Source organism: Anolis carolinensis, unplaced genomic scaffold (genome assembly GCF_035594765.1).
Source record: "Anolis carolinensis isolate JA03-04 unplaced genomic scaffold, rAnoCar3.1.pri scaffold_7, whole genome shotgun sequence".
Lineage (NCBI taxonomy): Eukaryota > Metazoa > Chordata > Lepidosauria > Squamata > Dactyloidae > Anolis > Anolis carolinensis.
The window spans coordinates 14663021-14678028 of NW_026943818.1; the positions used below are offsets into that span (position 1 = coordinate 14663021).

Below are 15008 nucleotides of genomic sequence, written 5' to 3' on the forward strand. Positions count from 1 at the left end.
CTCACCGTCCCCCATATATATATATTTATATATATATATTTAAAATGACCTCTTTTCGTTCCCAACACGATATGCATTTCGAATAGACTCTCCCCCCCCAAAAAGGTCTCCGTCTCCCTTTTCTCTCGACAAATGAGAGTGAACTCGAAACCTTAACTCGAGGGAAGGCGGGTCCGCCGTGAAAACAAACATAAAGCAAATGTCTCACCGTCCCATATATATATATATATAATGATTTATCTTCGTTCCCAACACGATCTGCATTTCGAATAGACTCTCCCCAAAGAAAAAGCACCAAAAGAAAAACGTCTCCGTCTCCCTTTTCTCTCGACAAATGAGGGTGAACTCGAAACCTTAACCCGAGGGAAGGCGGGTCCGCCGTGAAAGCAAACGTAAAGCTGGAAATTTTGAATAGACTCTCCCCAAAGAAAAAGAACCAAAAGAAAAAAGTCTCCTATGATTCTATGATCTCCCTTTTCTCTCGACAAATGAGAGTGAACTCGAAACCTTAACCCGAAGGAAGACGGGTCCTCCCTGAAAGCAAACGTAAAGCTGGAAGTAAGTGTATATTATCCGTGTATTTTTCCCCGCGATGTCAGGAAAACGCCCGCCCACCTGCCCGCCTTCCGTGATTGACGCGAGGGGAGGGGCCTTCGGGGAGCACAGTGAGATCCGTTCGGGCGGGTCAAGGTAGAACGGTTGCATGATTATTATTACTATTATTATGATTGTTATCGTTATGATCGTTTCGAGTCTAAAAGTGCCTCCGAAATAGATGCTTTCTCTCTTTAATGCAGAGCGAGTGGGCCGTGCCCGTCCCCCCCTTCCGTCCTCCCCGCTACCGGTGCTTGGGGGGGATGACCACCAGGGGGCGCCCCTCCTTGGGCCGCCACATCAGCACCTGGGCGTCGTTGGCGTTGGGCTTGACCAGGGCGCTGGCCGGGATGGGCTCGTTCTTGGGCAGCACCGTCGGCTGCTCCTGCGCGGAGGGCTCCGCCAGCCTGGCCCGTTGGCCCAGGGGCCGCTGGGGGTTGACCTCGATGCACAGCTTCATCCGCCACTTGATGGTCTGCAGGACCACCATCTCGCCCGTGCCCGTGTTGGTGGCCACCAGCCAGGTGGTGAAGCTCTGGTCCCGGTGGATGCGGGTCAGCTTGGCCACGTTGCTGTCGCTCACCGGCACGGCCCAGGTCACGCTGGGGTAGAAGTTGTCGTTCATGCTGACGCTGAACTTGCTCTCCTTCTTGGTGGGGCCCACCAGCGTGAAGGTCTCCGTGGTGTTGCCGTACCAGGGGTAGTTGACCCCGTCCGAGTCGCTGATCGCCTGGATCTTGCCCTCCAGCAGGTCCGGGAGCTCCCAGCTGGACCTGGAGGGAGAGGAGGAGAAAGAACAAGGTGAGGAGCAAGGCCTGGAGAAGGTGGACCTGTGGTGGACAAAGCTCTGGCTGAGGAGCAAAGTTGGGAGGGTGACCTTGGAAAAGACTGATTTACAATGGAGGAGGAGAGAGGACAAGGTGAGAAAGACCTGGAGAACATTGACCTATGATGGAAGAGGAGGAAGCACAGGTTGAGGAGTAAAGCCTGGAGAACATTGACCTATGATGGAAGAGGAGGAAGCACAGATTGAGGAGCAAAGCCTGGAGAACATTGACCTATGATGGAAGAGGAGGAAGCACAGGTTGAGGAGCAAAGCCTGGAGAACATGGACCTATGATGGAAGAGGAGGAAGCACAGATTGAGGAGCAAAGCCTGGAGAACATGGACCTATGATGGAAGAGGAGAAAGCACTGGTTGAGGAGCAAAGCCTGGAGAACATGGACCTATGATGGAAGAGGAGGAAGCACAGATTGAGGAGCAAAGCCTGGAGAACATTGATTTATGATGGAAGAGGAAAAAGCACTGGTTGAGGAGCAAAGCCTGGAGAACATTGATTTATGATGGAAGAGGAGAAAGCACTGGTTGAGGAGCAAAGCCTGGAGAACATTGACCTATGATGGAAGAGGAGGAAGCACAGATTGAGGAGCAAAGCCTGGAGAACATTGACCTATGATGGAAGAGGAGGAAGCACAGGTTGAGGAGCAAAGCCTGGAGAACATGGACCTATGATGGAAGAGGAGAAAGCACTGGTTGAGGAGCAAAGCCTGGAGAACATTGATTTATGATGGAAGAGGAGAAAGCACTGGTTGAGGAGCAAAGCCTGGAGAACATTGACCTATGATGGAAGAGGAGGAAGCACAGATTGAGGAGCAAAGCCTGGAGAACATTGACCTATGATGGAAGAGGAGGAAGCACAGGTTGAGGAGCAAAGCCTGGAGAACATGGACCTATGATGGAAGAGGAGGAAGCACAGATTGAGGAGCAAAGCCTGGAGAACATGGACCTATGATGGAAGAGGAGAAAGCACTGGTTGAGGAGCAAAGCCTGGAGAACATGGACCTATGATGGAAGAGGAGGAAGCACAGATTGAGGAGCAAAGCCTGGAGAACATTGATTTATGATGGAAGAGGAGAAAGCACTGGTTGAGGAGCAAAGCCTGGAGAACATTGATTTATGATGGAAGAGGAAAAAGCACTGGTTGAGGAGCAAAGCCTGGAGAACATTGATTTATGATGGAAGAGGAGAAAGCACTGGTTGAGGAGCAAAGCCTGGAGAACATTGACCTATGATGGAAGAGGAGGAAGCACAGATTGAGGAGCAAAGCCTGGAGAACATTGACCTATGATGGAAGAGGAGAAAGCACAGGTTGAGGAGCAAAGCCTGGAGAACATGGACCTATGATGGAAGAGGAGAAAGCACTGGTTGAGGAGCAAAGCCTGGAGAACATTGATTTATGATGGAAGAGGAGAAAGCACTGGTTGAGGATCAAAGCCTGGAGAACATTGACCTATGATGGAAGAGGAGGAAGCACAGGTTGAGGAGCAAAGCCTGGAGAACGTGAACCTGTGATGGACAAAGCTCTGGTTGACTGATTTACAATGAAGGACAAGTGAGGAGTAAAGCAGAAGGTAAGAAACAAGAGAGCAAAGTTGTGTGATGGATTTGTGATGGAAGAGGAGAAAGAACAAGGTGAGGAGCAAGGCCTGGAGAACGTGGACCTGTGATGGACAAAGCTCTGGTTGAGGGGCAAAGTTGGGAGGGTGACCTTGGAAAAGACTGATTTACAATGAAGGGGGACAAGTGAGGAGTAAAGCAGAAGGTAAGAAACAACAAAGCAAAGTTGTGTGATGGATTTGTGATGGAGGAGGAGAAAGAACAAGGTGAGGAACAAGGCCTGGAGAACATGGACCTGTGATGGACAAAGCTCTGGCTGAGGAGCAAAGTTGAGAGGTTGACCTTGGAAAAGACTTGATTTACAGTGAAGGAAGAGAGACGACAAGGTGAGAAAGACCTGGAGAACATTGACCTATGATGGAAGAAGAGGAAGCACAGGTTGAGGAGCAAATCCTGGAGAACATTGATTTATGATGGAAGAGGAGAAAGCACAGGTTGAGGAGCAAAGTTGGGAAGGCCATGTTGGAAAAGACTGGTTTACAATGGAGGAGGAGAAAGGACAAGGTGAGAAAGACTTGGAGAACAGTGACCTATGATGGAAGAGGAGGAAGCACAGGTTGAGGAGCAAAGATGGGAGGGTGACCTTGGAAAAGACTGATTTACAATGACGGAGGAGAAAGCCGAAGTCGAGGAGCAAAGTAGAATGTGAGGAACAACAAAGTTGTGCGATGGATTTGTGATGGAGGAGGACAGAGAACAAGCGAGGAGCAAAGCAAAAGGTGAGAAACGACAGAGCAAAGTTGTGCGATGGATTTGTGATGGAGGAGGAGAAAGAACAAGGTGAGGAGCAAAGGGCGTCTTAGGGCAAACACAGTTCTTAGTCTCTGATACAGTCCCAAATCAAATCGCAGTCTTACTTCAGACAAAGAAACAGCAATAAATCCAGATGCAGACTTGGAGCAGGCACACGGGGAGCAAAGGCATTAGATTCAGTTTGTTACCAGCAAGAGCTGACTGCACCTGCTTCTGCTTTATAGCCCTGAATTACCCCAGAACCTATTCTTTAAAGTTATTGAAAAGTTATTCATAACGTTTTTGGTGTCGGAAGTGGGATATTCTGTTCAGTCTGAGCAGGATGCTTTAATCCTTGTTTTAAAAAGTATTCGTGACACTCAGAGTCCCCTTCGTGGTGAGAAGGGCGGAATATACACGTTTTACATTGAAATAAATGGCGAGCTTGGAGAAGATTGACCTCGGAAGAAGCAAAAGGCGAGGAATAAGGAAGGTGGTTCGGATGTTGGAGAAGATTAGAAGAGCAACCGTGCCGTGGTAAGAGCAAGCTCGTGCTGAGATTACAACACTAAACAATGGATTCAAGCGACAATGAACTTTAGGAAGAAGGAGAAGATAATAATAATAATAAGAAGAAGAACAACAACAACTTGAGGGTAAGAGATGTTTAAGAGCAGAGACGGGATCTCATTTCTTGGAATCCAAAGATGAATCGAGCCTTTTGACAGGACGGAAAGAGCCGCCGGGCGATTCCTCCCGAACTAACTAACGGATGAGCGAACGAACGAGCGAACGCGAGGCACGCAAAGCACGGGATTTTTTGAGAAAAGCCCCAAGGGATTTGGGGAGGATGAGCCTTTTCCCAGAGGGATCAGGGAATTATATTAACGGGAGCCGCCGTCTGTTCGTCGTGATCGCGACTTGTCTTCTTTTTTATCATTCTGCTTGTCGGGCTTTTATTTTGCACGATTCCATGGCATTATTAGTATTAGTATGATTACATAATTTCTATGGAATCCTGGGAGTTGTAGTTTAACGAGGCCTCCTCTTCCCAAGAGAGCTGCTGATGTTGGAAATAGCAAACTCCCAAGCCTCTCAGTCTTTGTTTGTTGATATATATATATATATATTTATGCTAACCTTTATTCTCTCTGTATGTTGATTTGCCAGTTTGACTGTACCTCTTTGGTGCACTGAGCATGTTCAGGCACAGAACTCCGTTTTGTATTCAATCTGTGTTTGGTTTTCAATGAAAGCAGATGTATGTGTCCAGAGCTCAGATCTCTTCCCTTTAGACTTCTCTACCAAACTACAACTCCCACGATTCTCTGCCAAACTATTATTATTATTATTATTTGATGCACAACAACACAGCAAACAAGACCACTCTGCTGGCTGTTGTATTGGATCCCATATCCAATACGCCGGACTCTACCATAATAATAATAATCATCATCATCATTATCATCATCATCATCATCTTTATTTGATCTATTATTATATCAATATTATTATTACACAAACTGCATGAAAAGTGCATCCGTTTATTATTATTATTATTATTATAGCGGAGGTCAAACTGCATGAAATGTGCATTCACTAATTATTATTATTATTATTATTATTATTATTATTATTATTATTATTATTATTATTATAGTGGAGGTCAAACTGCATGAAAAGTGCATCCAGTAATAATAATAATAATAATAATAATAATAATAATAATAATAATAATAATAATTATTATTATTATTATTATTATTACTATTATTATTATTATTATTATAGTGGAGGTCAAACTGCATGAAAAGTGCATCCACTAATTATTATTATTATTATTATTACTATTACTATTATTATTATTATTGAAGTGGAGGTCAAACTGCATGAAAAGTGCATCCACTAATAATAATAATTATTATTATTATTGTTATTATTATTATTCAAGTGGAGGTCAAACTGCAAGAAAAGTGCATCCACTAATTTATTATTATTATTATTATTATATTATTATTATTATTATTATTATTATTATAGTGGAGGTCAAACTGCATGAAATGTGCATCTAACTATTATTATTATTATTATCATCATCATCATCATAGTGGAGGTCAAATTGCATGAAATGTGCATCTACTTACTATTATTATTATTATTGTTATTATTATTCAAGTGGAGGTCAAATTGCAAGAAAAGTGCATCCACTAATTTTTTATTATTATTATTATTATTATTATTATTATTATTATTATTATTATTATTATTATTATAGTAGAGGTCAAACTGCATGAAATGTGCATCCACTTATTATTATTATTATTATTATTATTATTATTATTATTATTATTATTATTCTAGTGGAGGTCAAACTGCATGAAATGTGCATCTACTTATTATTATTATTATTATTATTATTATTATTATTATTATTATTCAAGTGGAGGTCAAACTGCAAGAAAAGTGCATCCACTAATTTATTATTATTATTATTATTATTATTATTATTATTATTATTATATTATAGTGGAGGTCAAACTGCATGAAATGTGCATCTACTTATTATTCTTATTCTTATTCTTCTTCTTATTATTATTATTATTATTATTATTATTCTAGTGGAGGTCAACCTGCATGAAACGTGCATCCATGTCTTATTCCGACCTCTCGTTTTTCCGTTTCCTGGCCGACCTTCCACTCCGTGTTTTTCCTCCCGGCGTTTCTCTGCTGCAAAGTGACATTTCCTTCTTTCCTCCCCCATAAAACACACACACACACAAACACACACAAACACGCACACGCAGACACACACATGCACAGAAATGTACAGATTCGGCTGGCGGGTTTGCAACCTGCCCCGAGGCCATCTGCTCCACGTCCTCTTCGCTTTTCCGTTGCAAACGTTATGCAAAAATTAAAAAAAAAATAACCCATTTGCAACGAGAAAGCCACCCTCGTCCGGCACTAGGTTCTCAAGCCGGGTGAGCTCCCATCCGTCAGCTCTAGCTTGCAGGGACATGAGAGAAGCCTCCCAGCAGGATGGTGACACATCCGGGCAACGTCCCCTGGGCAACGTCTCTGTAGACAGCCGATTCTAAAACATATTACAGTAGAGTCTCACTTATCCAACACTCGCTTATCCAACATTCTGGATTATCCAACGCATTTTTGTAGTCAATGTTTTCAATACATCATTATATTTTGGTGCTAAATTCGAAAATACAGTAATTACTATGTAGCATTACTGCATATTGAACTACTTTTTCTGCCCAATTTGTTGGATAACATGATGTTTTGGTGCTTAATTTGTAAAATAATAACCTAATTTGATGTTTAATAGGCTTTTCCTTAATGCCTCCTTATTATCCAACGTATTTGCTTATCCAACGTTCTGCCGGCCCGTTTTTGTTGGATAAGTGAGACTCTACTGTATTATTATTATTATTAAGCAACAAGGTGAGGTGGAAATACTATTATTATTATTATTATTTTATGTCACAGCAAACAAGATAGATATGCTGGATTTCGCTGGATTATTATTACTATTATTATTATTATTAAAACTGATGGAAAACGCAAAGGTGAAAGCCAATGCAGAATTATTATTGTTATGATGATTATTATTAAAACTGATGGAAAACGCAAAGGTGAAAGCCAATACGCTGGGAACTTAGCCTGACACAATGCAGAATTATTATTATTATTTTATTATTGTTATTGTTGTTATTATTATTATTAAAACTGATGGACGACGCAAAGGTGAGAGCTAATGCAGAATTATTATTACTATTATTATTATTATTATATTATTATTATTACTGATGGAAGACGCAAAGCTAAGAGCCAATGCAAAATTATTATTATTGTTGTTATTGTTATTACTGATGGAAGACACAAAGGTAAGAGCCAATGCAAAATTATTATTATTATTATTATTATTATTATTATTATTATTATTATTACTGATGGAAGACGTAAAGGCAAGAGCCAATGCAGAATTATTATTATTATTATTATTATTATTATTATTATTATTATTATTATTATTATTATTAAAACTGAAGGAAGACGTAAAGGCAAGAGCCAATGCAGAATTGTTATTATTATTATTATTATTATTATTATTATTATTAAAACTGATGGAAGATGCAAAGGTGAGAGCCAATGCAGAATTATTGCTATTATTATTATTATTATTATTATTATTATTATTATTATTATTATTATTAAAACTGATGGAAGATGCAAAGATGAGAGCCAATGCAGAATTATTATTATTGTTGTTGTTGTTATTATTGTTGTTATTATTATTATTATTAGAACTGATGGACGACGCAAAGGTGAGAGCCAATGAATTATTATTATTATTATTATTATTATTATTATTATTATTATTATTATTAAAATTGATGGAAGACGCAAAGGTGAGAGCCAATGCAAAATTATTATTATTATTATTATTATTATTATTATTATTATTACTGATGGAAGACGCAAAGGCAAGAGCCAATGCAGAATTATTATTATTATTATTATTATTATTATTATTATTACTGATGGAAGACGCAAAGGCAAGAGCCAATGCAGAATTATTATTATTATTCTTATTATTCTTATTATTTAAAATTGATGGTTATAGTTATTATTATTAAAACTGATGGAAGACGCAAAGGCGAGAGCCAATGCAGAATTATTATTATTATTAAAACTGATTATTATTATTATTATTATTATTGTTATTATTATTAAAACTGATGGAAGACGCAAAGGCGAGAGCCGATACGCTTGGATGATGATGATGATGATGATGATGGTTATTTCTCATCCTTTTTTGAGCTTTTTCTTCTTTGCCGCCTTCGCTTCCCTTTTCCTTTTGCGTCACGGAGGCCCGAGTTTCCTGTTTTGCAAAGGAAACCACAGGCCTCGCCGGCACTTCCCGCCCGACTCGCCGTTCTGTGCAAACGGCCCCTCCTCCTCCTCCTCCTCCTCTTTCCTCCTTCTCTGGGTTTCCCTTTGTATTACGGGGGTTGAATGAAAAGTAATGCCTCCGCCTTCATGACTTGGGTTTGGATGGGAATATTTTAAATAAATCAAACGCAGAAATAATCTTTAGAATATGCCTTGTAACGACCACTATTCATAAACAGCTTACATGGGTGTCTATGAATTGGCAAGTTGTTTACTTAAGAGTTAATTCAGGCAACGTATCTTTCGGGGAGAAGCTAGGCCTACGTTCCCTGGTTCTTGTTTCAAGTCAAGCCTTGGCTTTGGATTTAAGGATCCAGAGAGTTTTCTATGTTCTTGTTTTTATATTCTCGCTCAAGAGCAGAAAATACGTGGGAAAGTAGAGGAGAGAATTCGTGGGAAAAGATATGATTTCATGGGTGTCTATGAATTGGCGAGTTGTTTACTTAAGAGTTAGTTGAGGCAACGTAGCATTCAGGAGAGAAGCTAGGCCTACGTTCCCTGGTTCTTGTTTCAAGTCAAGCCTTGGCTTTGGATTTAAGGATCCAGGGAGTTTTCTATGCTCTTGTTATATTCTCGCTCGAGAGCAGAAAATACATGGGAAAGTAGAAGAGAGAATTCGTGGGAAAAGATATGATTTTATGGGTGTCTATGAATTGGCAAGTTGTTTACTTCTATGATTAATCGTTGTAGGTTCGATTTATCTGCCTACTCAACAATAGTCCCACCAGTGATGCCTTCTCAGTATTATATTAGCACTTTATTGACTATTTTAGCTGTGAAACTACCTCTGAAATATTTTGCACTTTGACCCAGATCCATGTATTCGTCTCCTGTTTTTTATTTTGTACGTTGATTTTTATGACTGTTTTATTGATGCTGATGTTATTGTTGGGATATTTGTTTGTCTTGCTGTTGTTGTTTATATTGTTGTGTTGGGCAAGGCCCCATGTAAGCCGCCCCGAGTCCCTTTGGGGAGATGGGGCGGGGTATAAGAATAAAGTTGTTATAAAGTTATTATTATAAGAGTTGGTTCAGGCAACGTAGCATTCAGGGGAAAAGCTAGGCCTACGTTCTCTGGTTCTTGTTTCGAGTCAAGCCTTGGCTTTGGATTTAAGGATCCAGGGAGTTTTCTATGTTCTTGTTTTTATATTCTCTCTCAAGAGCAGAAAATACGTGGGAAAGTAGAGGAGAGAATTCGTGGGAAAAGATATGATTTCATGGGTGGTAGAGGAGAGAATTCGTGGGAAAAGATACGATTTCATGGGTGTCTATGAATTGGCAAGTTGTTTACTTAAGAGTTAGTTCAGGCAACACAACATTCAGGGGAGAAGCTAGGCCTACGTTCCTTGGTTCTTGTTTCAAGCCTTGGCTTTGGATTTAAGGATCCAGGGAGTTTTCTATGTTCTTGTTTTTATATTCTTGCTCAAGAGCAGAAAATACGTAGGAAAGTAGAGGAGAGAATTCGTGGGAAAAGATATGATTTCACGTTTGTCTATGAATTGGCAAGTTGTTTACTTAAGAGTTGGTTCAGGCAACAGGGGAGAAGCTAGGCCTACGTTCCCTGGTTCTTGTTTCAAGTCAAGCCTTGGCTTTGGATTTAAGGATCCAGGGAGTTTTCTATGTTCTTGTTTTTATATTCTCGCTCAAGAGCAGAAAATATGTGAAAAAGTAGAGGAGAAATTTCGTGGGAAAAGATACGATTTCATGGGTGTCTATGAATTGGCAAGTTGTTTACTTAAGAGTTGGTTCAGGCAACGGGAGAAACTAGGCCTACGTTCCCTGGTTCTTGTTTCAAGTCAAGCCTTGGCTTTGGATTTAAGGATCCAGGGAGTTTTCTATGTTCTTGTTTTTATATTCTCGCTCAAGAGCAGAAAATACGTGGGAAAGTAGAGGAGAGAATTCATGGGAAAAGATATGATTTCATGGGTGGTAGAGGAGAGAATTCATGGGAAAAGATACGATTTCATGGGTGGTAGAGGAGAGAATTCATGGGAACAGATACAATTTCATGGGTGTCTTATTGGCGAGTTGTTTACTTAAGAGTTGGTTCAGGCAACGTAGCATTCAGGGGAGAAGCTAGGCCTACGTTCCCTGGTTCTTGTTTCAAGTCAAGCCTTGGCTTTGGATTTAAGGGTCCAGGGAGTTTTCTACGTTCTTGTTTTTATATTCTCGCTCAAGTTTTACTAAGTATACGGAGGTGCTTTGAATGTGGTTTTCCTGCTTCTTGGCAGGATGGGGTTGGACGGAACGGCCCACCAGGTCTCTTGCAAGTCTATGATGCCTTCGCTCGTGGACTTATGCTGTGCTTGAGACTTTCTGGCTATTCCTAGACTATATTATCTTGGGATTTGCAAGAGACATTTGGATTACTGCCTGGTTCTCACCCATTGCTAAACCTTTTCTGGGATTATTCATCTTCTTATTCCTGGTTTTTCCGACATTTTTATGTGTTTTTACAACAAACTGTTTGCATATACTGTACTCCGGATTCCTGTGTGGTGCTGTGGTCATAGGGTTTCCAGGCCCTAAATCCTAAATGGACTCCCAAAGGCCATCCAGTCCAACCCTCTAAAATAGATAGATAAATGATGGATGGCAGATACATAGATAGATAGATAGTTGAATCTTAAAATCCTAAAGGAACTCCCAAGGGCCATCCAATCCAACCTTCTAAGATAGATAGATAGATAGTAGATTATAGATAGATAGTTGAATCATGAAACCCTAAAGGGACCACCAAAGGCATCCAAGATGATAGATGGATAGATAGATTGATAGATAGATAGAGGGATAGATAGATAGATAGTTGGTTGGAATCCTAAAGGAACTTCCAAGGGCCATCCAATCCAACCTTCTAAGATACATTGATAGCTATATGGATGGATGTTTGACTCATGAAACGCCCAAAGGCCACCCAATCCTTCCCTCACAACGGACGGCCATCCCAGCTGGAGAAGACTCACATGCCATGCTCCCCATAATGGTTGTAGGACTCCATGTGAAGATGACAGATGGACGGACGGACATATGGATGGATGGATGGATGGATGGATGGATGACTGATGAAACTCTAATGGGACCCCCAAGGGCCACCCAACCCAACCCTCTAAGCTTGAAGGGCCTTGACTCACATGCCGTGGTCCCCGTAGTGGTTGTAGAACTCCATATGAAGATGACGGATGGACAGACGGACATATGGATGGATGGATGGATGGATGGATGGATGACTGAATGAAGAAACTCTAACGGGGACCCCAAGGGCCACCCTGCCCAACCTTCTAAGCTTGACGGGCCTCGACTCACATGTCGTGGTCCCTGTAGTGGTTGTAGAAGATGACGGATGGATGGATGGATGGATGGATGGACACACATATAGATGGATGGATGGATGACTGAATGATGGAACTCTAAGGGGACCCCCAGGGCCACCCCACCCAACCCCCTGAGCTTGAGGGTCCTCGACTCACATGCCGTGGTCCCCGTAGTGGTTGTAGGACTCCATGTGAAGATGATAGATGGATGTATGGATGGATGACTGAATGATGGAACTCTAACGGGACCCCCAGGGCCACCCAACCCAACCCAACCCTCTAAGCTTGAAGGCCTCGACTCACATGCCGTGGTCCCCGTAGTGGTTGTAGGACTCCATGTGAAGATGATGGATGGAGGGACGCACATATAGATGGATGGATGGATGGATGGATGACTAAATGATGGAACTCTAACGGGACCCCCAGGGCCACCCAACCCAACCCCCTGAGCTTGAGGGGCCTCGACTCACATGCCGTGATCCCTGTAGTGGTTGTAGGACTCCATGTGAAGATGATGGATGGAGGGACGGAGGGACGCACATATAGATGGATGGATGGATGGATGGATGGATGGATGGATGGATGACTGAATGATGGAACTCTAACGGGACCCCCAGGGCCACCCAACCCAACCCCCTGAGCTTGAGGGTCCTCGACTCACATGCCGTGGTCCCTGTAGTGGTTGTAGGACTCCATGTGAAGATGATGGATGGAGGGACGGAGGGACGCACATATAGATGGATGGATGGATGGATGGATGACTGAATGATGGAACTCTAACGGGACCCCCAAGGGCCACCCAACCCAACCCCCTGAGCTTGAGGGGCCTCGACTCACATGCCGTGGTCCCCATAGTGGTTGTAGGACTCCATGTGAAGATGATGGATGGATGGATGGATGGATGACTGAATGATGGAACTCTAACGGGACCCCCAAGGGCCACCCAACCCAACCCTCTAAGCTTGAAGGCCTCGACTCACATGCCGTGGTCCCCGTAGTGGTTGTAGGACTCCATGTGAAGATGATGGATGGAGGGACGGAGGGACGCACATATAGATGGATGGATGGATGGATGGATGACTGAATGATGGAACTCTAACGGGACCCCCAAGGGCCACCCAACCCAACCCCCTGAGCTTGAGGGGCCTCGACTCACATGCCGTGGTCCCCATAGTGGTTGTAGGACTCCATGTGAAGATGATGGATGGATGGATGGATGGATGACTGAATGATGGAACTCTAACGGGACCCCCAAGGGCCACCCAACCCAACCCTCTAAGCTTGAAGGCCTCGACTCACATGCCGTGGTCCCCGTAGTGGTTGTAGGACTCCATGTGAAGATGATGGATGGAGGGACGGAGGGACGCACATATAGATGGATGGATGGATGGATGGATGACTGAATGATGGAACTCTAACGGGACCCCCAAGGGCCACCCAACCCAACCCCCTGAGCTTGAGGGGCCTCGACTCACATGCCGTGGTCCCCATAGTGGTTGTAGGACTCCATGTGAAGATGATGGATGGATGGATGGATGGATGACTGAATGATGGAATTCTAACTGGACCCCCAGGGCCACCCAACCCAACCCAACCCTCTAAGCTTGAAGGCCTCGACTCACATGCCGTGGTCCCCGTAGTGGTTGTAGAACTCCATGTGGCTGCAGGCCTGGATCCAGCCGACCACCCAGGTCTCCTTGCGGGGCAGGGCGGGGAGCAGGACCTGCGCGGAGGCCCGGAAGTGGGGCGTGCGGTAGCGGAGGACCACGCTGGAGGACTCGTCGATGGTGGTGGGGGCGGGGTCGATGGAGGCGCGCACCTCGCTCACCAGGATGCCCTCGGGGAAGCTCTTGGGCTTGCAGCTGATGCTCTGGATGCAGCCCATGGCCCCCAGCAGCAGCGCGGCGGCGGCCCAGGCGGCCCAGGCCTCCTCCTCCTCCGTGGGCTCAAGGGCGAGATCCATGGGGCCCCGGGCCCATGGCGGGGCAGCGGGCAAGCCCGGACCCGGCAGCGCCCCCCGCTCTCAGCGCAGCCCCGCTCCCCACAACACTCCGGCCGGCGCCCCCGGGGCCCCCGGACATACGACACGCAGTGGGGCCACCACGGCACCCGGGGCAGAGCGGGCGGGACGCCTCCCCTCCGGGCCGTGCGGACGACCACGGCCACAGCGACCACGACCCCGGAAAGGCAGGCGGGTCCGCCGTAAGACTTCCAGTCGCGTCTCCTTGGACAGAAAGACACGGTAAGGTGATGGCATCATCATCATCATCATCATAACAACAACAATAACAACAACAATAATAATATGCTACTAAATAATGTAATAATACTACTAAAATAATAATAATAATATGCTACTAAATATAATAATACTACTAAAATAATAATAATAATAACAATAATAATATACTACTAAATAATATAATACTACTAAAATAATAATAATAATAATATGCTACTAAATATAATAATACTACTAAAATAATAATAATAATAACAATAATAATATAATACTACTAAAATAATAATAATAATAATATGCTACTAAATAATATAATAATACTACTAAAATAATAATAATAACAACAATAATATACTACTAAATATAATAATACTACTAATAATAACAACAACAATAATAATAATATACTACTAAATAATATAATCTACTACTACTAACAATAACAATAATAACAATAATAATAAACTACTAAATATAATACTACTAAAAATAATAACAATAATAACAATAATAATAATAATAATATACTACTAAATAATATAATACTACTAAAATAATAACAATAATAATAATATACTACTAAATAATATAATACTACTAAAATAATAATAATAATAATATACTAAATAATATAATACTACTACTACTATTACTAATAGTAATAATATACTACTAAATAATATAATACTACTACTAATAGTAAT

The 15008-nt window shown here is 42.4% G+C and overlaps 1 protein-coding gene across 2 annotated transcripts; it reads right to left on the bottom strand.

Annotated features, from left to right (window-relative positions):
- Window positions 1–559: 559 nt before the first annotated feature.
- On the bottom strand, window positions 560–14320 carry fam78a (family with sequence similarity 78 member A). 2 transcript variants are annotated; one of them, XM_062959049.1, is made up of 2 exons: window positions 13685–14320; window positions 560–1367 (listed from the first exon to the last, which is right to left on the bottom strand). In XM_062959049.1, the coding sequence occupies exons 1-2, from the start codon at window positions 14023–14025 to the stop codon at window positions 839–841; spliced, it is 870 nt and encodes a 289-aa protein (XP_062815119.1). In that variant the 5' UTR covers window positions 14026–14320; the 3' UTR covers window positions 560–838. The 2 variants fall into 2 exon arrangements, with proteins under 2 accessions (XP_062815119.1, XP_062815120.1); XM_062959050.1 differs by lacking the exon at window positions 13685–14320 and adding an exon at window positions 11883–11943.
- Window positions 14321–15008: the final 688 nt, after the last annotated feature.

Bases quoted from the DNA above. Each gene is read 5' to 3' on its own strand.
- fam78a (XM_062959049.1), bottom strand. From the start codon at position 14,025: ATGGATCTCGCCCTTGAGCCCACGGAGGAGGAGGAGGCCTGGGCCGCC. The intron at 1,368-13,684 runs GTGAGTCGAGGC...CTCTCCCTCCAG, and splicing joins CACTACGGGGACCACGGCAT to GTCCAGCTGGGAGCTCCCGG.